This window comes from Microtus oregoni, unplaced genomic scaffold (assembly GCF_018167655.1).
Source record: "Microtus oregoni isolate MIOR12 unplaced genomic scaffold, Mior012 000003F_ref0000135, whole genome shotgun sequence".
NCBI lineage: Eukaryota > Metazoa > Chordata > Mammalia > Rodentia > Cricetidae > Microtus > Microtus oregoni.
Genome location: NW_024543062.1, coordinates 31,733,650 through 31,758,146, shown reverse-complemented (window position 1 = coordinate 31,758,146; position 24,497 = coordinate 31,733,650). Strand labels below are relative to the sequence as shown.

The 24,497-nt window shown below is 50.9% G+C and overlaps 1 protein-coding gene across 4 annotated transcripts in view; it reads left to right on the top strand.

The window, feature by feature from the left end:
• The window catches only part of Acacb (acetyl-CoA carboxylase beta), a 105,313-nt gene that overhangs the window by 69,515 nt on the left and 11,301 nt on the right, over positions 1–24,497 (top strand). For all 4 annotated transcript variants that reach the window (XM_041648403.1, XM_041648402.1, XM_041648401.1 and 1 more), the window contains 17 exons: positions 1,894–2,012; positions 2,924–3,061; positions 3,565–3,661; positions 3,748–3,855; positions 8,681–8,737; positions 8,969–9,010; positions 9,748–9,963; positions 11,512–11,667; positions 12,339–12,542; positions 13,377–13,532; positions 16,327–16,449; positions 16,857–17,126; positions 18,717–18,814; positions 19,856–19,976; positions 21,922–22,032; positions 23,186–23,329; positions 24,054–24,174. In XM_041648403.1, coding sequence (XP_041504337.1) covers positions 1,894–2,012; positions 2,924–3,061; positions 3,565–3,661; positions 3,748–3,855; positions 8,681–8,737; positions 8,969–9,010; positions 9,748–9,963; positions 11,512–11,667; positions 12,339–12,542; positions 13,377–13,532; positions 16,327–16,449; positions 16,857–17,126; positions 18,717–18,814; positions 19,856–19,976; positions 21,922–22,032; positions 23,186–23,329; positions 24,054–24,174 — 2,281 coding nt within the window. The remainder of the gene's footprint in view (positions 1–1,893; positions 2,013–2,923; positions 3,062–3,564; positions 3,662–3,747; positions 3,856–8,680; positions 8,738–8,968; positions 9,011–9,747; positions 9,964–11,511; positions 11,668–12,338; positions 12,543–13,376; positions 13,533–16,326; positions 16,450–16,856; positions 17,127–18,716; positions 18,815–19,855; positions 19,977–21,921; positions 22,033–23,185; positions 23,330–24,053; positions 24,175–24,497) is intronic.

Here is a 24,497-nt window from a genome sequence, read left to right as displayed (position 1 = left end):
ACATACGACCTTTTCTCTTCAGGGAAGGGGTTGCTATTGCCATCTCACAGAGAGAGAAACTGAGCTGAGTGGGGAGGTGACTTTCTCAAGGCTACACAGCCAGAGACAATCAAGATTCACACTTTATCGGTTCTGCAAAGTCCATGCCAGGAATACTGACGTACCCTGTGGCATCACAGGCTCCTCCAGACAGGGCACAGCGTGATGCCACTCCCCAGTGCCGTGTCAGACACACCTTGTCCAAACTGTTTACTCATGAGTGTTTGGTATCTTGGACAGACTTCCCTGCCTGGCACAGAAAATGCAGGCGACCTGCCTTGGGACAGGGAAGGGCTTTCCCAGTGGAACAGCCACTGGGTTCCCTGAGCACAAGAGCCCAGCAGCCTTCAGGTCCTCTCAGGAATGCCTCTCACAAATAGGAGGCAGAGACTCCCGTCCTCAGGACCTCCCTTAACCCTGGACTGAGTGACTGATGGCTTTATCTCACCCTTTACCCTCATGCTCAGTCTCCCCTCCTCGTGAGCCCCCCTTTTCCTGCACCTTTTAGACCCTGTGGATCACCCACTCCATGACAGGTTTGCCTAGGGCTTCAAGGTGGCTGGTTTGGGTCTTTGAGCACATGACGGTTGCAGGGGCCGTGGGCTGACAGCCTTCAGTCTATAAGGGGTCCTGGGGCCTCACCTCAAGGCCAGCGCACCCGCCAGGCTTGCTGACACTGTTAATCCCTGTGTGTCTGTGAGGGCTTTCTCTAGGATGTACCATCTAAAAACTTTTAGTTAATAAATTCTTTTGTGTGTGAGAGAGACAGAGACAGAGTTCAAGAGTGTGCATGTACCATGGAGACACATGGAGGTTAAAGTTCATCTGTCTGGGTGTGGCTCTTCCCTTCCAGCTTGACTTTTTGAGGCAAGGTCTCTCATTTCTGCGGCCAGGCTGTGTACTGGACTCGGAGCTTCTGGCTTGTTCTCCTGCTTCCCCTCTCACTGAGGGGACACTGGGAACACAGATGCATGCCAGCACATCTGGCTTTTTACATGGGATCTGGAAATCAAATTCAGACTGTCAGGCCTGTGCAGATGTTGCTTTCACCCACCGAGCTGTCTCTGTGGCTCCAAGATGGACTTTCATATGTCTGTGTCAGACGCATTGGCCGAACGTGGTTCAACGTTTTCCTGGTGACTCAGGAGCCCAGGAATAGGCAGTCTAGGCTCAGTCTCGTGGAAGACAGAGAAAGACAGATTTTATTTTTAAATCCCTAAAGGGTTAGGGTCCCCAAGCACACTCCAGGTTAGTGATTTACACAGGTCTTGGGTCGTCATGGTCGCATCTGTCATGGATTACACAGAGTGGAAGGCAGACAACAAACAGACAGGCACTTGGGTGATGCTGAGGGGACCAGGGTGGGGATCCTGGGGAGTTCTCTGAGGGGAATCACAGTGAGGGAGCTCCTCTGACACCTGGGAAGCTCATGGGACACCAGGTGTTTTTAGCGTCGGGGGGTTTTTAGGGAGGACCGGGCTCAGTAGCCCTCTGCCTGGTGTGTACTGATGTCAGAACTATGAGACCAAAAGCACGTGTCCATCACACAGCATCAAGGACTGCGCCCCAAATCCAGGCTCCTCCAGCAGCCTCTCTGCTGCTGAGGCCTGCAGTGCTCACCCCACAGCTCTCTCTAGGACTGTGTGGACCAGCCTGGCTAGTGAGCACCATATACACAGATACACACTCACTTTTTTAGGGTGGCTTCCACGCTGCAGCAGAAACAGTATCTCTTGCTGTCTTGAGAAATCCACTTTCATGTAGCTTAGGAAGCCTGCGGAGGTCCTGTGCACAACCATTCACCCCATCAGAATCGGCTAGCCTCTGAATGCCACTGTCCTTCTGCTCTGGCAGGTTTACGTGCGGAGAGGCTACATCGCCTATGAGTTAAACAGCCTACAGCACCGGGAGCTCCCAGATGGCACCTGCTTTGTGGAGTTCCAATTCATGCTGCCGTCTTCCCACCCCAACCGGTATGGAGGTTTCTCCTTGTTTCTTTCCTCACTCTCTTGTCGCTGGAAAGTTCCAGCAAGTATGTCTGGTTTCCGGGGAGCCGCAGAGGAGACCTTTTCCCACCTGTAGGGCTCTGCGGCCTTGCATGCTCATCTGTAGGATGGAGATAATCATCCACGCCCATCTCTGTCTCCTGTCTAGTGACCCATGTGCTGCCTTAAAAGACAGTGAATGGACATGGAATGACAATACAGCTCCCCAGTCCCACAGTGCTCGGCATGGCCCTCCGAGATGGCAGCACAGCAGGGCACACTCCCAAGTCCCAGTTCCCATCACCAGTTGAGGGCCCTCCTTCCCAGGGAGGGCGGGCAGCTCTGACCTTTGTGCACAGTCTTTTCACACCTCATGGCTCACCCCTCCCATACCTGATTCCAGAGTCCTCACGTGACCAGACTGGATTGGTTCCTGGGAGAGGTGGCCCTCTAAATCCTTAGCAGCTACTGACCTTATCCCAAGGGAGATTTGATGGAAGAAATGAAGAAAGTGGAGGCCTGGAATGATCCCAGGACCAAGCTTGCCCTCTTACCAGCTGCCTAGAGTGGGGGCTCTTCAGGGGAAACTGAAGCTGGGAGCTTATCCTCTCTATGTTCACCTATTTGGATTTACCCTGGAACTATGTTGGGACTGAACTTTAGCTGCATCATTCATTCATTCATTCACTCATCAGTGCCTGGGCTCCTTGTCTACTGCATGTCCAAGGAATCTGATGTGCTCCTTCAGCGCCTGCCCCTAACTGCAGTCCCCTGTAGGCCCCATCTCAGCGAAGGCTCTTATCCTGTCCTGTTCTGGAATCCCAAAGCATCCTATGCAAGAACTCCCAGGGCCGCGGCGGTGGCATCAGCTACCCCAACCTCTCTCTCGCCCCCTGCAGGATGGCCATGCCTATCACTGTCTCTAACCCTGACCTGCTCAGACACAGCACGGAACTCTTCATGGACAGTGGCTTCTCCCCACTGTGCCAGCGCATGGGGGCCATGGTCGCCTTCAGGAAATTTGAAGAGTTCACCAGGTATGGAGCTGCATGACTTCCCCAACCCCCAGCTATTCATTCACTAACACTCGGGCTCAGGGAAACCCAGACACAGGCACAGCAGTTAAGAATTATAGACTCCTAGCCGGGCAGTGGTACCGCACGCCTTTAATTCCCACACTAAGAGGCAGAGGTAGGAAGGAGGATTTCTGTGAGTTCAAGGCCAGCCAGGTCTACAAGAGCTAGTTCCAGGCTCTAAAGCTACACAGAGAAATCCTGTCTTGAATAACCAAAACCAAAGCAAAACAAAACAAATAAACCCCCCAAAAATAACAACAACAACAGAAACAACTCATCTTAGTTTATTAAAAAAAAAAAAAAGGAATTACAGACTCCTTAGGGAGTGATGGGAAAGGTTGGTCCATGGTGCTAAGGGATGTAACTAGGTAGGAGCCCAAAGTTCTGGCATGCTGTTGCACCACAAGGACGGACCACATCCTTTTGAGGCAGGACCCTCAGTTTTCCTCTGTCCCGCCCCCCAGGAACTTTGATGACGTCATCTCCTGCTTTGCCAACGTGCCTAAAGACACTCCCCTCTTCAGGAAGGCCTGCACCTCTCTGTATGAGGATGATGGCAAGGTAAGCCCAGCGGATAATGTGCAGCTCTGGGGAGGGGCAGGCTGTGGTCCTGCCCTCTGCCCCCAGCCCTTGTTTTTCTCATGCAGAGCGTTCGAGAGGAGCCCATCCACATCCTGAATGTGGCCATCCAGTGCGCTGAGCACCTGGAGGACGACGCGCTGGTGCCAATTCTCCGTACCTTTGTGCAGTCCAAGGTATTCCCAGAGGACAGGCTGTTGTTCCCTGCTCTATGTCGCTGTCACAGGATGCCTGAGGTTGGGAATAAAGTAAAACGTTTATGGGAGATTAGAGAGATGGCTCAGCAGTTAAGAGCTCTTATTGCTCTTGCAGAGGACTCAGGTTCGATTCCTCGTACCCACACAACAGCTTACAACTGTCGTTAACACTGCTACTACACAGATATACAAAGAAGCATAACACTCAGATACATAAAATAAACCTAATTTTTTTTTTAAAGTTAAACATTCTGGAGGTTGCACCAGCAACTCTGCTGGCTCTCACCATGGCTCCTGCAGTCTCACAGCATGTGAATGGTGTTCCGTCTCAGGACGCATGCAGGAGAGGGAGGGGCCGCACTAACCCTCCCTCACTGAACTGACCCTCGCTGTGAGACCCTCTTCCACGGGTCTTGTCTCCAGGACCCAATGACATCACTTAGAGGTGACACCTCCTCAAAGCCTTTCACATTGCAAGGGACTAAGCCTGTGAGTTTCCATGGTAACCGTAGTCACCTTCAGAGGAGGGCGGGGCCTGGGGAGGGTGCTGAGCACCTGAGATGGCCTGGGGAAGTTTGAGAGGCCCAGACCTGGTATTCTGCCCTAATTCTGCTAGTCCTTGAAGCCAGGGTCCTTGTGAGAGGACATGGCGGACCTCAGCGTCTCTCCCAGGCTGATTCAGTGAGGAAATGACCAATGTTACACACGTGTGCCTAGTTAGAAGCAGAGGTCAGAAATATTGGGGGGAAAGGAAACTTGTGAAGTGGTCACAGGAGTGTGCAGACCTGTGGCAGCTGATCCTTGCAGATGTCCTCATGCCAGGCCAGCTGTTGTGTCCATTTCAGACTTCCAGCTGCGGACAAGTGTGAGCAGACCAGCTGTTGTGTCCATTTCAGACTTCCAGCTGCGGACAAGTGTGAGCAGACCAGCTGTTGTGTCCATTTCGGACTTCCAGCTGCAGACAAGTGTGAGCAGAGTGCCAGGTGTGGCACTGCCAGGCCGGCGGGTTTCGTCACCGTGTGACTTTCCCCTCTGAACCTCAGTTTCTCTATTTGTGAAGAGGGATGCTGAGATTCCGCCAGCCAGGCTGTCTGAACGTCAGTCTTTGGTCCTCCTGATTTGGTCTAACCTCATGTGGGGAACTCCGGCTGTTGACTTTCTGTCTGTCTGTCTGTCTGTATGCATGTCTCTGTAGGAGGGACCTCTTCCCTCCACCTGGCTTGGGGCCCTGAAAAGATGCTTTCTGGTCCAGGGAAGGAATGCCAGGTTCTGAGTTCTGTTAACTGGGGACATTATTTTTGTGAATGTCTTTAGGCTTTATCTCTATATTCAGTAGTTCAGGTTGTTCACTGAAGAAAACTTTTTAACTGCAGACACATCTGGAAGTAGATTTTATTTATTTATTTGCATTTATTTATGTGTTTGTGGAGGCCAGGAGACAACTTGTGTGAGTTGATTCTCTCCTCCACCATGTGAACCATGGGGATCAAACCTAGATTGTCAGGTCTGGACACAAGTGTCTTTACCTCCTGAGTTTTGGAAGGTAGTTTAAAAACAAAACCCACAGCCCCCATCCTCTAGGCAGGGATGAGAGGACTTCATCTCCACTCCTCTGCTCCGTTAATTTCTTCCTGTCCCAGCTGATAGTGCTTTCAGTTGCTGCCCTACTGTGTGAAGGAACCCTCTGACCAGCTGCTGCCCCACTGTGTGATGGGACCCCTGAGCAGCTGCTGCCCCACTGTGTGAAGGAACCCCTGAGCAGCTGCTGTCCCACTGTGTGACAGGACCCTCTGACCAGCTGCTGCCCCACTGTGTGACAGGACTCTCTGACCAGCTGCTGCCCCACTGTGTGATGGGACCCCTGAGCAGCTGCTGCCCCGCTGTGTGACGGAACCCCTGAGCAGCAACTGCCCCACTGTGTGACGGGACCCCTGAGCAGCAGCTGCCCCATTGTGAATAGCTGCTCCTCCCATTGTGTGACAGGACCCTCTGAATAGCTGCTGCCCCACTGTGTGACGGGACCCCTGAGCAGCAGCTTCCCCACTGTGTGACGGAACCCCTGACCAGCTGCTGCCCCACTGTGTGACAGGACCCTCTGACCAGCTGCTGCCCCACTGTGTGATGGGACCCCTGAGCAGCTGCTGCCCCGCTGTGTGAAGGAACCTCTGAAATGGGGGCTGCTTTGCCTGATCCCTAGCCACATCAAATGCAGCTCAACAATTCTTGGGGTTCTTATGTAGGGAGGGTTGTGGGGAGAGGCGTGAGGCTCAGCCCTGCAAGGATAGACAGTGAGGAATCCTGCAGAGTATCATGGGTGCCACATAGTTGTGGAAAGGAGCCACTCCAGGGGGATAGCTGTGATAGGTGAGGATTATGTGTTATGTTTGATGCACTGAAGAGAGGCATGCTAGAAAGGTATGTGCCTAGGGGGTGGGCATGTGTACAGTTTTATTATTGGGATTTTGCATTAAACATGTTGGTTGGTACACATTTGCATACAGCTCATGCATGCACATATACATATGCATTCACTCATGCACACACATCCATGTGCATTCTGCATACATCCACTTGCACTCATTCATGCGCACACATCCATGTGCATTCACTCATGCGCACACATCCATGTGCATTCACTCATGTACACACATCCATGTGCATTCACTCATGTACACATCCATGTGCATTCACTCATGCGCACACATCCATGTGCATTCACTCATGCACACATCCATGTGCATTCACTCATGCGCACACATCCATGTGCATTCACTCATGCGCACACATCCATGTGCATTCACTCATGCGCACACATCCATGTGCATTCACTCATGCACACATCCATGTGCATTCACTCATGCGCACACATCCATGTGCATTCACTCATGCGCACACATCCATGTGCATTCACTCATGCGCACACATCCATGTGCATTCACTCATGCACACATCCATGTGCATTCACTCATGCACACATCCATGTGCATTCACTCATGCGCACACATCCATGTGCATTCATTCATGCACACATCCATGTGCACTCACTCATGTACACATCCATGTGCATTCATTCATGCACACATCCACTTGCACTCATTCATGCGCACACATCCATGTTCATTCACTCATGCGCACACATCCATGTGCATTCACTCATGTACACATCCATGTGCATTCACGCATGTACACATCCATGTTCATTCACTCATGCGCACACATCCATGTGCATTCACTCATGCGCACACATCCATGTGCATTCACTCATGCACACACATCCATGTGCATTCACTCACGCACAACTTCTTTAGCAGAGAACTCATGATCCAACTACTCACCCATTGTGGTGTCTTTGTTGTTTTAATTTTTTTAACTTAAAATGTTCTGTGGGTATTTTGCCTGCATGTAGGTCTGTGTCCCATATGTGTGCAGTGCCCTTGGAGGCCAAAACACGGAGTCACATCCCCTGGAAATGGAGTTAAGAGTTCTCCACAGCTAAGTGGGTGCTGGGACCCGAACCCTACAAGTGTAATAAATGCAAGAAGCCAGTCAAAATACTGCCTAGCAGGAGACACGCAGGAAACATTCAGAATTAGCAGGTCTACAGAGACAGGCGGTGGGACAGTGGCTACATAGGCTGGGCTGGGGAGGAAGCCAGGGGAAGGATTTGGGTTTGGGTTTTCCGGGAGGCAATGTTGTAAAACTGACAGTAGGATGAAGGCCGTGCAACTCTGGAAGAGTAGCCAGTGCTTCAACCACTGCGCCATCTCAGCCCCTTGTGCCTGTACTTGCCGTTATTTTCCTCAGATGTCTTTGGTGCACTTGTGTTTCTTTAGCTTGTTTTTGTTTTGCTGGGGGTTTTATCTTTTGTTTTTTTTTATCTTTTTTTGAGATAAGATCTAATGCTGTAGTCCTGGCTAGCCTGGAACATTCTGTGTAGCCCAGGCTGGCCTTGAATAATCCTCCTGCCTCTGCTTCCCAAGTGCTGCCCACCCAACTTTCCTTGTTGGACAGGCAAAGACTGTTTCCAGGCTGTTAAACAGCGAGCCTATTTTCTTGTCCTGTGGGTTTGTCTTTCTTCATAAACCTATATATTGTCTTTTGTGTTCCATTTGGGGGGCAGCTGGGAGCAATTCTTCTTTTATGTAATGTTTTAATTAGCTCTAAGGTCATGTGAAGATATAGCTGAATTTTCACTTTGGTGGTCAGTGTTCAGACCAGAAGGGGGTGCCCCGGTCCCCCAGAAGAATGTGGCTGTGTCCTGACTGAGTGCCATCTGCTCATCTGTACAGAGCTTCGCAGTTCACACTCATCTCAGGACTTGTGTGAACACAGCGTTTTGCTTTGTTGAGCTATAAGTCACCTAGTGTATAACACAGCCAGTGAAAGTGTATAATTCAGAGTGGGGATGTAGCTCAGTGCTTGTCTGAAATACTAAAAGTCCTCGGTTCAAATCCCATTACTCCAAAAAATATCAAAAAGTATACAATTTGACGCTTTTTAAACATGTTCACAGAGTTGCACGGCCTTCATCCTACTGTCAGTTTTACAACATTGCCTCCCGGAAAACCCAAACCCAAATCCTTCCCCTGGCTTCCTCCCCAGCCCAGCCTATGTAGCCACTGTCCCACCGCCTGTCTCTGTAGACCTGCTAATTCTGAATGTTTCCTGCGTGTCTCCTGCTAGGCAGTATTTTGACTGGCTTCTTGCATTTATTACACTTGTAGGGTTCATCCACATGCATGCATCAGGACACTGGGGCTTTACTAACCAAATAATATTCCACTATCTGTGGCTTTTAATGCAGAAACACATCCTCATGGACTACGGACTCCGAAGGATCACATTCCTTATCGCCCAAGAGGTTAGTCCCAATCCTTAGTTCATTGTCTTCTCTGTTCTCCAAGCCTCTGGACCAGGTATTTGATATTTATTCTCGAGGGTGGGGTAGAAGCAATGAGTTTCTAGAACAGTCTTTCTGGAGAACTCATTCTGAAAATAGACCAAGTAATCTTTAATAATCACAAAATAGGCAGAGGAGGGGGTCAGAGTCTTGCTTGACTTAATCGCCTCTTGCTTGGATTTCTTTCTGCAGAGAGAATTTCCCAAGTTCTTCACGTTCAGAGCGAGAGACGAGGTATGGGTGAAAGTGTGGACACTGTCCTCTGTGGGTGCCCTCCACCCCAGCCTTCCAGGCATGCTCAGAGCCTGAGGTGTGGGCCCTCACGTTTCCCTGGAACAACACTGCAGCAAGCTCAGACACGTGGGGTTCCTACCCACTTGCTAAGTTCTGTGATGCTGTGCTCAGGCTGACTTCCAGCTGCCTGCTTCCTAAATAAATATTGGAGCACAGTAAAAGCCATGTCATTAGATATGACCTGTGGTTTTCACAGTTACCAAATCCGTGTGGTTCATCGCCCTAAAACACGTAGAGCCCAGCCCCTTCTGACTCCTAGAGCAGGTGGTCTCACTCTCAGCGCGGACCCAGGAGCCCAGCAAGGCTCAGCGTTTTGATTGGCTCAGGGTCTGCTTTACTCAGCTAAACACCATCCTTCTGGGGGGGCGGGGAGACTTCTCGTTTTCTCTCTGGTTCATTTTCCCAAACTGCCAGCTGATTCCTTTGGTGGTCTCATCTCTATAAAGAAGGGTTCAGAAGTTGAAGACTTGTGGCTCTGGCATGTGCTGGGGGAAGCGGGGTGCCTACAAAAGTTGATGTCACAGTGTCTGTGACCTCCAAAACTCTCGAATCCCATTGATGAGGTTGCACAATGAATGGGTCATTTCTGAGTGCCAGGGTTTGGCAGCATGGAGCCTGGACCGCTCAGGCATGTCCTCACAGAGTCAAGCGAGCTTCTCTCTCTGACTGGCCTACAGTTTGCAGAAGACCGGATTTATCGCCACTTGGAGCCCGCCCTGGCTTTCCAGCTGGAGCTGAGCCGGATGCGGAACTTTGACCTGACCGCTGTGCCCTGTGCCAACCATAAGATGCATCTTTACCTGGGTGCCGCCAAGGTGAAGGAAGGGCTGGAGGTGACGGACCACAGGTTCTTCATCCGCGCCATCATCCGGCACTCGGATTTGATCACCAAGGTAAGGTGGCATGGGGTGCCTCCACCCCGCCCTGAGCTCCTTCCGCATGATTGGGCCTTCTCTTCCCCAAGTTCCCAGGTGGGGATCAGGAGGTGTGCTCAGCACACAGGACTCTGCTCTTGTAGGCATCCCAGCCAGTGGCGCCTCAGCCAGTCTTGTATTTTGTGATATTTTCTGTGTGAGAAGAGAGTTGGATGGATGGAAAGATACTGATTTGTTCAGGAAATTTCTTGGGTTTGCTGATTGACCACTGACTGGTGATCACATTATGAAAATTCAAATACAGTTACAAACCATTTTAAAGTCAAATGAGTAGTAGGGGAGATGGCTCAGTAGGTGAAGCAGTCGCCACACAAGCCTGAGGAACGGGGTTCAGAGCCCAGAACCTGTATAAAAACCTAGGTGGTTGTGTCAGCTCCCAGTGATCCCAGCAGAGACTGGGGATTCCCAGGGCAAGTAGGCTAGAGCAGCCAAATCAGTGGGAGATCATTTGTCGAGAAATAGAGTGGAAGACTAGAGACACAGCTCACACCTGCTTATGACCCCTGGAGTCCATGGGTACCTGCACTCAACACACATAACCCCACACAGTCACACACGTACACATGATTTAAAAAAGTAAAACCAAAGAAAGCAGACGACAATGGAGGAAGACAATCAATGTAAGCTTCAGGCCTCAGTACACATATGCTCCACACGTTCCTGAGCATTGAGACTCACACGCAGGCACACATGCATGCACACACACACATGCACAGACACACAGCATACTGCCACACACACGCACACACACACAGACACACAGCATACCGCCACACACACACACACATGCACAGACACAGCATACCACACACACACACACGTGCGCACACATACACACAGCATACCGCCACACATACACAAAACACCTTTAAAAGATCACATGAAAGCACCAAGAACTCTTCTGTGGAGGGGCCAGTCCACCGGTGACCTTTCTAGAGAGGAGTCCATCCCAAATGGAAGGTGTGTACTGCTGATGGCCAGAGCCATTGGGAGCCAGCATGAGGACATTTTACTTGTGGACCCTGCCTGTGTGAACAAAGACCCACTCACGATGCCTTCCATTTCTTTACACGTCCATGACATACTGCGTGCGTGTATATGGGGGGGATGATTAAAAAAGTCAAATCTGCCACTGATGGATTATAAAAAATTACATTTATGCATGTATTTATTGGGGGCAGGAGCACCACCATGTGTGTTTAGAGGTCAGAGACAACTTGTGGGAGTCAGTTCTCTCCTACCATGAAGAGACTGAACTCAGGCCATCGGGCTTGGCAGCAAGCATCTTTCGCTGCTGAGCCATCTCCTAAGCATTCCGATGCTGCAGCCCCAGATGTCAGAGCACCAGGGAGCAGAAGACAGAGGCTGAATATGACATACAGTCTCAGTTTCTTCTTCCCTCACCTGGGCTCTGCATCTCGGCGGACACCCCAGGAGGGGGTACATGGGCTCCCCGCCAGCTACGTGCAGGCCCTGTGGCTGAGTCCGGCCTTCCTCCTCTGACAGGAAGCCTCCTTCGAGTACCTGCAGAATGAAGGGGAGCGGTTGCTCCTGGAAGCCATGGACGAGCTGGAAGTGGCGTTCAACAACACCAGCGTGCGCACCGACTGCAACCACATCTTCCTCAACTTTGTGCCCACTGTCATCATGGACCCGCTCAAGGTTGTACCGCTGGTGCTTTCCCGGGCTCTAGGTGCCTTTCCTGTGGTTCTTCACGCCACACTGCTTTGGGGTTGCGTCTTTTGGCCCTCCAGCCCTGAGTTTCAGGATAAGCCTGTGCGTAGCTGAATCAGGAGAGAACAAACCTGCCAGTCCATCCAGATGTCTGAGCTCAGACAACAGGAGCACCTAGAATTCCCAGCAGAGCTCATATCCCCTCCAGGCTCTGCTGGGCAGGATGAGAGCCTAAGGTCTGAGGCTGGGGCATTGTGCACAGGCCGGTTCTGCCGTAGGTAGACCTCGGTGATGCCAATTAAAGGGCCAGAGAAGACTCCAGTATCTGTAGGCTCACAGAACCCATAAGGATTCATGCTAATGCCCTGGCCTGACTAGATCCCACAGTCCGGAAGAAAACTGCATGGGCCTGAGAGGCACGGAAGATTGGGTGACTCATGAAGATGAGTTCTGTGACTCATCACCCTGTCACTGGGGGTGTAGCTCAGTGGCAGAGCATCTGCCTGGAATACACGAGGCTCTGGGTTCCATCTTCATTGGTTGTTAGCAGCTAATAGTGGGTGTTGGGTACCAGGCCTCCTGCATGCCTTGCTGCCCCCTTGCTGTCAGCATTGCCTTGGTATGTGGGGTAAGCTCTGATGGTGTGTGTTTCTTGGCAGATTGAGGAGTCGGTGCGAGCCATGGTCATGCGCTACGGCAGCAGGCTGTGGAAGCTCCGTGTGCTGCAGGCAGAGGTCAAGATCAACATCCGCCAGACGACCACAGGCAGTGCTATCCCCATCCGCCTGTTCATCACCAACGAGTCTGGCTACTACCTGGACATCAGCGTCTACAAAGAAGTGACCGACTCCAGATCCGGAAACGTAAGGGTGGTCACCACGGTGTCACGAGTCCAAGGAGATGCAGCTATCTGGGCATCAAGATGTGGGTTGAAGCCACCGCCATGGTCCTCACCTTGCTTTGTCTTGGATCATGGCAGCCTCCAGTAGATAGCTTCAGGGTGTGATGGGCATCGTAGTTTCCTGTCTGCATATATGTGTATATATGCTGAGGAGGAGGAGGAGGAGGAGGAGGAGGAGGAGGAGGGAAAAGACATTCTTTTTAAACCACCCGAGTTCAGTTTTAGTGAAAGTAATTTTTATTGCACTTTTATATTTGTACATGTGTGCACAGGCACACCTGTGTAGTAGGTACGTGTACCAATGTGTGTGTGTGGTGTATGGGTACCAGGCCTCCTGCATGCCTTGTATATATGTACTTTTTATTTTGAAATGATGAGACTCAAAGCTCTCAAGTTGGAAAAATTAGTACAGAACAAAATAGTGACTGGGCTGTACCTCTCAGCCAGGTTCTCACAAGGACACATTACAGTTGACTGTAGTACGCTACCCAAACTCTAAGTGGCACAGGTACAGTGCTGGTGGCCTGATTCCCCATGGTTCTTATCTGCACACCTTGGGGTTGGGCTTTGCCACCACCATCATACTGGAGCTCAGTCTCCTGCTCCCGCACGCCCTTCCTGCTCTGGTTGCCACATGGCAAAGCGCATCCATTCTGCAGAGCTGCCTCTCACTGAGCTTTTGTTGCGGACTCAGGTTGGGGTGGGACTCAAACCCAGGTCACTGGAAGAGCAGCCAGTGCCCTTAACCTCCCAGCCACCTCTCCAGCTCCTCTCCTTTTTCTCTCTTTCTATCCAGATCATGTTTCACTCCTTCGGCAACAAGCAAGGAAGTCTGCATGGCATGCTGATCAACACAGCCTACGTCACCAAAGATCTGCTCCAGGCCAAGCGATTCCAGGCGCAGTCCCTGGGGACCACCTATGTGTATGACTTCCCGGAAATGTTCAGACAGGCAAGTCCTGCGGGCTCAGATGGCACTGCCCTCGAGGGTCGCTTTCCCCTCCTTCCACCAGAATTCATCCCTTGTCCTAAGTTATGCTTCTGAGATTCCTTCTAGATGAGGTCTTCCTGGAAAAAAATTAGTTAATGCAGGAGCGACTTCATGATACTTTCCCCAAAATAAGCCTAACTCTGGCCTGCTGACAGGTGACATGCTGTAAACCTTTAGAAAATGAAGGGGAGCCGGGCAGTGGTGGCACACGCCTTTAATCCCAGCACTCAGGAGGCAGAGGCAGGCAGATCTCTGTGAGTTCGAGGCCAGCCTGGTCTACAAGAGCTAGTTCCAGGACAGGGACCAAAGCTACAGAGAAACCCTGTCTCAAAAAAAAAAAAAAAACAAAAACAAAAAAACCAAAACCCAAAAAACAACAACCAAAAAAAACCACGTTCCCCCCCAAAAAAGGAAGAAAACGAAGGGGGTTGGGGGGAAAAGTAACTCAAAGTCTATGGCCTGGGACAAATTGCTCAACATTTTAATATTTGCTCCTGGTTTGTTCGTGTATTTTGCATGTTTGCGGGTGTGTATGTGTTGGTATATGTACACATGTGTGCATGTGTGTAAAGGTCAGAGGTCAATATCTGGTATCTTCTTTATTTGCTCTTGTCCCATTTTTTTGAGGCAGGCTCTCTCATTTAACCCGGAGGTTGCTAATTTGGCCAGAATGGCCAGCTAGCGAGCCCCCAGAATCCTCTTCTTTCCATCTTCCCAGCTCTGATTTTTCTTTGGATAGGAATTGAACTCTGGTCCTCGTGTGTGTGAGGACCCTGCTTTCCTGACTGAGCCATCGCCTCCAGCCCCTGCTTCTCGTCTGTTTGCTCATTTATAAGTTAGCTGCTGCTTGCCAGGCCCCATTCTGAGGCTAAATGGGTCATGGAGAGGAGGCAGTACCTGTGTACATGTGTATATGTGCCTATGTGTATACAATGTACATTTTGTTTTAAAGTAATTGGTCTCCTGATAATCAAGAAGTCATAGAAACAGTGCCAAAAAAAGGAATTGAACTGAACAATCCCCTGAGCCGTTTCCTCAGTGACAACAGCATTCCTGTGCTCCATTTCCCCAGAGATATTCTGGTTCGTCACAGTGTGTTACCAAGACAGGAAATTGATCCTGGTGTGGCTGATATTGGCTTTGAGCAATCCCTACCCCCATTCTTTGACAGTGTCTGGGGAGCTGGGTGCAGTGGCACCTGTTGTAGTCTCAGCTGTTTGGGAGGCTGGGGCAGGGGCATCACTTGAGTGTAGCAGTGGGAGGCTGGCCTGGATCGTACAGCAAGACTCTGTCTCGGAATGAAGGGAGGGAAGTAGATAGAGCGTTGTTAGGTTCTCCTGAGGGGTATCTGGCTCCCCGACCAGCTCCAGGGGTCAGCACACACACAGGCGCAGCACAGGAAACAACCGGGCGTTCTCTGTTCATTGTTCACTGTGTGCTTGCATACATCCCGAGTTTAGTTGCCCATGGTACATGTGTTCGGGTGCCTACTGAAGCCAGAGGGAGTTGGAGCCCCTGAAACTGGAGTTCTGGGTAGTTGTGAGCTGCCCGGTGTGGATCCTGGGTCCTCTGCGAGAGCAGTAGAGCCCTCTTTAGCACCGAGCTATCTATCCAGTCCCGAGTTGAATTAATACTTTGGAAAGTATAACCTGGCTGGGGAAGTGGCTTAGTGAGAAAAGGGCTTGTCACGCAGGCAAGAGGGCCGCATTCAGATCCCAGAACCCACTTTAATAAACCATGTGTAAACACGTCCTCCTGAGCGCTTGAAGTCAGAGGCAGGGCAATCCCCGGAACTTCCTGGCAACCAATCTAGATAATCAGTGAGATCCGGGTTCAGTGAGAGACGCTGTCCCAAAAAAGAGGTGGAAAGGGATTGAAGACAACACCCAACATCAACCTGTGGTCTACATACACACCACACACACACATACATGCACCACACCACACACACATACCACACACACACATACATACACCACACACACACCACACCACACACATACCACACACCACACACACCACACCACACACACCACACCACACACACCACACCACACACATACCACACACCACACACACCACACTACACACATACCCACCACATGGCACACACACACCACACATACACACACTACACACATACACACACCACACACACTACACCACACACCATACTACACACATACCCACCACATGGCACACACACACACCACACACACACCACACCTACACACTACACCACACACACATACCACACACACACATCCATACACCACACACACACATTGGTACACGTACCTACTACACAGGTGTGCCTGTGCACACATGTACAAATATAAAAGTGCAATAAAAATTACTTTCACTAAAACTGAACTCGGGTGGTTTAAAAAGAATGTCTTTTCCCTCCTCCTCCTCCTCCTCCTTCTCCTCCTCCTCAGCATCATCATCATGTGGAGTATGCCTGTATATGTATGTGAGTGTGTGTGAATATGTGTGTGTTCATGATTTAAAAAGAGTGTGAGAACAGGCAAGGAAGAGACCTGGCCAGTCGTCCTCATCAATTGAGACCCTGACACCCAGTATGGACAAGTTCAACAGATCCGCCATATACGGGCTGCCCATGCGTGCGTCAGCATTGCCAGGGCATAAATTTGATTTTCATTTTTGAGAACAGGACAGTTTTACCCAGTGTTGTCTCCAGCTGGGAAGGGCAGTACTTCTCTCCCCATGACTTCAAGCTTTTCCTCTTCTCCAGGCTCTCTTTAAACTGTGGGGCTCCCCAGAAAAGTACCCCAAAGATATCCTGACATACACAGAGCTTGTGTTGGACTCCCAGGGACAGCTGGTGGAGATGAACCGGCTTCCTGGTGGGAATGAGGTAGGAGGTGGGCGGGAGGTGGGCACGGGGTGGGGGGTGGGTGGGAGGTGGGGGTGGGTACGGGGTGGGAGGTGGGCGGGAGGTGGGCACGAGGTGGGAGGTGGGTGGGAGGTGGGGGTGGGCACAGGGTGGGAGGTGGACGGGAGGGGCACGAGATGGGCATGGGGTGGGCACGAGGTGGGCACGAGATGGGCATGGGGTGGGCACGAGGTGGGAGCAAGGGGTATGAGGTGGGTACGAGGTGGGCATGGGGTGGGCACGAGGTGGGTATGAGGTGGGCACGAGGGGTGCGAGGTGGGAGGTGGATATGAGGTAGGACCTGGGCAGAACCCAGCTTGGGTCAGCTTGCTTCGGATGTCACCTGGAAGAACCAAAGTCATTTTGCTTAGCACGCATCTCTTTCCCAGGTGGGGATGGTGGCCTTCAAGATGAGGTTTAAGACCCCGGAGTATCCAGACGGTCGGGACGCCATCGTCATCAGCAATGACATCACCTTCCAAATTGGCTCTTTCGGCATAGAGGAGGACTTCCTGTATCTGCGGGCATCTGAGATGGCCCGGGCAGAGGGCATCCCCAAAATCTACTTGGCTGCCAACAGTGGGGCCCGTATGGGTCTGGCCGAGGAGATCAAGCAGATATTCCAAGTAGCTTGGGTGGACCCAGAGGACCCCCACAAAGTATGTCATGAAGGGGGGTTACTAACATGATGGCACTTACCTAGAAGAGACGCAGCACCCCTTAGCCAAAGTCCCACATCAGAAATGCTTCCAGACCCAAAGCTTAAGGGTCAGCATGATGTCCTACATGGCAGGTTCACCCTGCCCTCCCTCACTGAGTGAGTCACAGCGCAGGGGCCTGAAGAAGCTGAGTGTGAGGTGATATAGATTAACGCTGTGTTTAGACCTGGTGCCCACTCCCAAGAGATCTCATTCTTATATGCAAATATGCCAGCCTGAAAAAAATTCAAAATTTAACTTGTTTGTAGCCCGATGCATTTCAGGTAAGAGACACAGCCTACACTGCATTGGCGGGGTGTTGATGGCGCCTGCAGAACGGTGGGAAGGAGCGCCACGTGCAGTGCACAGCGTCTCAGTACAGTTCCCACTTACTGAGCCAGCACAGTGCCACGTACCTGTCCTCCTGGCACTCGGGAGGCTCAGGCGGCAGGAGAGAGTTCAGGATCTGCCTGGCCTATGTGACCTTGTCTCAGAAAAAGGAAAAGAAGAAACATAAATGCTTTGGGGTGTAATGATTAGCAGAAATGGCCAAAAACACCCCTTAGGGGTATGATAAATGGGGCATGTAGACATGTAGGTGACATGTGCCAGGTTCTAAATCCATATGTACCCAGAATGCAAAGTGAATAATACCCCATACCCAGGCCTTAGACTGTATGTGTGTGCGTGCGCACGTGCGTGTGTGTACATGCCTGTAGAGGTGAGGAAAGCCTCAGGTGTCACCCTTCACATTTTTGAGACAGGTTTTCTCATTGACTTGCAATCCATCAGGTCTTCTGGGCTAGCTGGCAAGGAAGCTTCCAGGGACCCACCTACCTACACCTCTCATCTCTCCTAGGCTGGGGTTGTAGGCATACACCACTAACGGAAGACAGTGGGGTGATCGCTTTCTCGTGGACAGGGATGCCGTTCCCTAAAGGAGACAAAAACCACTCTAGAAATCAAAAATTCTTTTTCTGTTATTTTTTTAGCCCACCCATAGTCCAAACATCTAAAATTTAAAATGGTCTGTACTCTGAAACCCTTTGGTCACTAACCTCATCTCTAAAGTAACACAGTCTCTCCATGACTCAGCTCACGGGATGGGTCACAGTGACACCGAATCATGACAGTATGTTATAGGGTCACCTTTAGCCCAGAGGTGCCTAAAAACATGAATGGGTCTCACATCTAGATGTGGGTTCCATTCCTAAGGTGTCTCGTTGGGTAGAAGCAGATATTCCAAAGCTCAGACATATCGAAACACTTCTGGTCCCTGTCATTTTGGGCTGTTCGACCTGTACACACAAACACACATGTGCACACACATTTCTCCACAGTATGTAACCAGGCAGAGCCTGAGGCTGTGTGTGGGGAAGAGAGATGAGCTCAAAGTGGTCACATGGTTTACAGGTGTTGTGAGCCTGAGGCATGCAGCTGTGCAGCTGATGCTTTCAGCAACCATCCTGGGCGGCACTGGCACCTTAAAACATCTGGTGGCTGTTGAGTCCATGGAACTGGATTCCCTGTCTCACTGAGTGTGTTTTTAAGGGATTTAGATACCTGTACCTGACGCCCCAAGACTACACCCAGATCAGCGCCCAGAACTCCGTGCACTGCAAGCACATTGAGGATGAAGGTGAATCCAGGTAAACACAATACGGGCTGGCAAGCCCTAGTGTAACAGCAGTTCAGCCCAGCTGCCTGTAAGGGGCGCTTCTCTAGGCTTGTGGGTGGTGGACCCCTGAGCTTCCATGTGGGGGGCTGAAGACTTAACCACTCACTCCTCCCTCCCTTCCTCCTTCCCTCTGACGCTCTGTCCCTCCGCCCCCTCTCTCCTCTTCCTTTTCTCTGCTGAGCCTCACACACGGTGGGCAGGTGCTCTGCCATTGCATCATACTTTCGGTGGTTTGTCCTTTACTTGAGATAGCAGAGTTCAGGCAGGGAACAGTAAACTAAGTTCTCATGAAGTCTCAGGGACAAAAGTTCAGTTTGTGACCCAGTCATCTGAAAGATTCAGTGGCCATCTGGGTGCCTGAGACCGTCAGAGGTTCCCAGCTGCAGCACCAAACAAGTCAGCAGTCTCTGGGTGACTTTCTGGAGTGTGAATTTCACGAGAAACATTTTTTAAAGCTTTATTTACTTATTGTGTCTGCAGTGTTCTGTATCCCTGCAGGCCAAAAGAGGGCACCAGATCTCATTACAGATGGTTGTGAGCCACCATGTGGTTGCTGGGAATTGAACTCAGGACCTCTGGAAGAACAGCCAGTGCTCTTAACCTCTGAGCCATATATCCAGCCCTGAGAAACATTTTTTTTAAATTCCGTAATGAAATAAGCAATACTCAGTTAACTGTACCCGTCAGAACATCTTCCTATGAGCCTGCTGGTGTCTCACCTTTGACTAAGTGTCTTTCCCTCATAGTCCCTGGTGTCCCCACAGACCAGAGGCTAAGCTAGTTTTCTGTGGGATGTGGGGTAAGGTGGCACCTCAGTAAGAGTCTCAACCTTGATCTTTTAGAAGATTAGTGTCCCAGGGTCCTAAGCCCCTGTCTTTGCTTTGCCTCTGATTGTTCTGTGTCCCAACAAACGCTTTATCTTTGCTCATCTCTCCTGCCCCACATCTGTGGGAAATGAGTACTTCCATTTTTGTTTATGGAGCCTTGACTTTATCGTGTTTGGTCCTTGCAGATACGTCATCATGGATGTCATAGGGAAGAGTGCCAACCTAGGCGTGGAGAACCTGAGGGGCTCAGGCATGATCGCAGGAGAGGCCTCCCTGGCTTACGAAGAAATTGTTACCATCAGCATGGTGCGTTCCCTTCTGGTCTCTTTCTTCTCATTTTCTTCCGTTTTGTGTGTTCCTCTGTGTGTATGTGTGTGCGTGCGTGTGTGTGTGTGTATACACGTGAGTTCACGTACACAAAGAAGTCAGAGGTCAACATCAGGCACCTTCTCCAATTACTTTTCACATTTGGGGAACAGAGAGTCTCACTGAACCTGAAACTGGCTGATTTGACTGTGACTGGCCAAATTGACTTTGGCTGGCAAGCCCCAAGGACCCTCTTGCCTCTGCTTCCCCAGCGCTGAGACTATGGGCGCACACGGCCATGCCTAAGTGTTCATGGGTGCTAGGAGTCTGAACTCAAGTCCTTATGTTTGTTTGGCAAGCACTTTGCTGACTGAGCCGTCTCCCCAGGCCCTCCCCTCTCTTTCCTGAGACTTGATCTTACTGACTAGCCCATGCTGGCCTCAACTTGAAATTCTTGTTGTCTAAGCTTCTTGAGTGCTGACACCTGGCCTTCCCTGCTCTGTGTGTGACTACAGTTTTTCAGTACAGCAGCTCCTGGAGCTCGTTAACGTCACAGAGCCCAGTCTGGTCTCAGCTTTAACTCAGACCCTTTCTCTGAATCCCTGAAGTCTTAGCACTCAGGAGGCCGAGGCAGGAAAATCACTCTGAGTTCAAGTCAGTCTGGTCTATGCAGCAAGTTTTGGGCTAGCCAAGGCTACATAATGGGACTTTGTCTCAGAACCAGACAAACACAAAATTCAATTAAAAATAGGGGCCCATCGAGATGGCTCGGGGCAAAGGTGGTTGTCACCCCATTTGACTATGTGGTTCAGTCTGGAAATCACATGACGGCAGGAGAGAACTAAGTCACTCTCACTGTCCTCTGACCGCCACATGCGTGCTGTGACAAGCACACTCACAAATACATACATATGTACACAAAATAAATAAATACAAATTTTTAATAAAAAAATAAAGGTGTTATGTGTTCGACAGTTTTATATGACAAATCACCCCATCCCCATGACCTTTCCAATCCTGTGCTGTTTCAATCGGTGACAGAACTCTTCAGTGAGAACCTGTTGCTCAGGGCCTGTCTTCACGTGGCTGCCCCAGGAGCTAGTCATAGCTCATAAACACAGCAGGAAGGGGAGGGGAGGTGGCCATGCACCCCTGCAATCCCAGCGCTTGGAGGCTGAGGGGGGGGAACCTGGAGTTTGAGGCCAGCCTGGGCTACGTAACAAAAGCCTGTCTCAGAGACCCTGGAAATCGTGGCCCGTGGTATTGACTCGGCGCAGATTTTCCTCAGGGGTCAGCAGTTCCTACACATTCTTGAGGCCTTTGTAGATGGGCTCAGCACCAGCAGGGCCAGTGTGTGCTGCTGGCCTTCCCAATGCCCTTCTGGTTGACCTTCCTTTTGTATAAAAGTCACGTGGTTTACTCGGCTTCTAAAGAGAAAGGGTTGGGCTGGAGAGATGGTTCAGCTGTTAAAGGCTAGGCTCACAACCAAAAATATAAGAGAAAAGGTTAATTTGGACTCGGAGTTTCAGAGGTCCACATGATCTCTTGGCCCTGGTGCTTTGAACGTCTTGTGGGAATGTGTGGCAGAGATTGGTTGCTCGGCAAAGCAGATCGAGGAAGCTGCCGGCCGGGTCTTATGGGTCTCATGGTGACTAGCCTCCAATCTCCTAGAGAACCCTACAGGGCCCCCTCTTACGGTTTCTACCATCTTTAGCTGGGCCTCTGAGCAATGTTTAAGGTGCAGATAATACCAGAAGTCAAGCTTGGACAAGTGATGGAGAAAGCCAGGCTCCAGCCAGCTGTGGCACACACCTGTAATCCCAGTACCAGGGAGGCAGAGGCAGGCGGATCATTTTTTAGAGAGTTCTAGGCTGGCTGTGGCTATACAGGGAGAAACCACTCTCCATGGAGGGTGACCCACCAGCCTCTGGTCTTGTCTCCACAGGTGACCTGCCGTGCCCTCGGAATTGGGGCCTATTTGGTGAGGCTTGGCCAGCGGGTGATCCAAGTGGAAAATTCCCACATCATCCTCACTGGAGCCAGTGCTCTCAACAAGGTAACCATAGGCGAGGCCCGGGGAGGGGTGATGTGGGGACCCAGTTAGACATCGCAGTCCGCTGTCTTCACCAGCTATTATTGCTGACTTTTGCTGTGAAGAGACGCCATGACCATGGCAACTCTTATAAAGGAAAACATTTAAGTGGCTTACAGTGCAGTGGTTTAGTCCATTATCACAGTGGCAGATTCGGTGCCAGAAAGGGGGCTGAGAGTTCAGCATTTGCACTAGCAGGCAGGAGGGACAAACTTCAGCATCTGAAACCTCAAAGCAAACCCTCCCCTTAATGACAGGCTTCCTCCAGCAAGGTCACACCTCCTACTGTCACTCCCTGTGAGTCTCTGGGGAGCATTTTCATTCACACTGCCACACCAGCTATTGTGGGTTCACAATACAAACCAGTTTCCGACCCTTGATCCCAGCTCTCGGGAGGCAGAGGCAGGCGGATCTCTGTGAGTTCGAGGTCAGCCTGGTCTACAAAGTGAGTTCTGAGAAACTCTGTCTTGAAAAGACAACAACAGAAACCCAGCTCCCTTCCTGAAGCAAGTGCTAAATTTTTTTCAGTTTGCAGTTTTCCCATCCCCTTGTGATCCCTGCTCCTGGAACTAGCTCTCCAGTTTACATTAGAAATATTATGAAAGATGCACCATACTTTGCAGGATACTAAGAAAGGCCCCATTCACAATTTTGCTTCTTCTATGTTTTGGGAGAACTGTTACATTTCGGCTTGTCTGTGGTTAAGTCTGACCCATGAGTGTGAAAACCAAGAGCCTGCTTGTTTTAGTGTCCTGCAGGATTTTTCACATGGCCCTGGAGTCTCCATGTTTCACTCAGAGCCCACTGGGGAGTTCCGTGTGTGGCTTTGCCTCAGCAGCATCTGGGTGGATATTTGACCCCTAGGCTCAACAGCAGACATGCTGCTGAAGCAGGAACCCTTTATGTCCACACAGGCATTGGTGATTCCCAAATTGGGCTGCATATTAGAGTTTCCCGAAATCTTAAGGACACAGGGACCACCAATGCCTGAAGGGATCGGCTGGGTACAGCCTGGGTGGCCGGTGTCTCAGAAGCTCCCAGGTCATTCTGACAGGCAGCCAGAGCAGAGGACCCAGCAAGATGGAGTGTCCTTGCTAACTGTGCTGTGCCAACTCAGGTCCTGGGAAGAGAGGTCTACACGTCCAACAACCAGCTGGGAGGTGTGCAGATCATGCACAACAACGGGGTCTCCCACGTCACTGTGCCAGATGATTTCGAGGGAGTCTGTACCATTCTGGAATGGCTGTCGTATATACCGAAGGTATTCCCTGGCAGCCTGGGAGCCTGTGGGATTAGGCTCCTGGTGGTAGGGAGGGTGGGGAAAAGAGCATCACATGTGGGACCAGGCTTGCTTGGCCTCCCACTCCCCTCTCGTATACCCAGCCCTGTCCCTTGCTTTTGGGGAGGCTCTGATGTGCTGTAGGATGCAGGGATGCTCTCTACTGATCCTTTAGAAAAGGGTGACATTGGACCACAGCGGGCCTCATATCTCATGGTCAGCCTGGATCCATTCCTGGCTTCCTCTTCAGAAGCACTGTAATCCTGGACCAGCTCCCAGTCCTTCTGACCTTCCTCTTTCTCCTTTCTGGAACTGTGTTACCATGGCGATGAGGGGGACTGATGCCCATGGCTCAGCTCTCTGCAGATCCTCCCTAGGACTCCCCTGGACTGGACTGATTAGCTATTGGTCGTCCCCACAGGACCGCTCTAACTAGATCTCGACTAGCAGATACTTGCGCCTCTGTTTCTTCAATTGCCCAGCTGAGAGAATGCTGGTCCTGAGTGGCTCCCAGAGCTCTAAAAGGTCTCAGGAGAAGGCAGACAGAAGTTGCCAATTATTTTACAGCTGGAGCCGTGGCTTGAGGGCATGCTTCACAGCTAGGCATGCGCACAGTCGGAGGGGAGAGCACTCAGATGTGTAGTGGTCTTCACCATCATGCCCCAGGGACTGAATGAAATGGCTTTGGTGTTTTTTTTTTTTCTAGGACAATCGCAGCCCAGTCCCCATCATCACTCCTACTGACCCCATCGACAGGGAAATTGAATTCATCCCATCCAAAGCTCCCTATGACCCCAGGTGGATGCTTGCAGGGAAGCCTCACCCAAGTAAGTTGTAAAGTATTTTTTGGAGACTCCAGATTTGGGGTTTTTTTCTGGTTCTACTGTAAAGGGCCATTTTGGTGGAAGCATTTATGTCTGTCCTTATTTACTGGGGGGGGGGGGGGGCGGGTGTGAGCTCAAAGGAGGGGGTGGACCAACAAAGGTTGGAAACAGCTCTGGTTTCTGGAGGCAGGGGCTAGGGTTCAGCACTGGCCAGGGCCTCCCTCCTGCCTCTCTTTCCCTCTGGCTAGACCCTCACAGAGGAGGCTGGCTTCTTCCACACGCACACATACACACAGATCACAGTCATGCACCCATGCTTCCTCCTT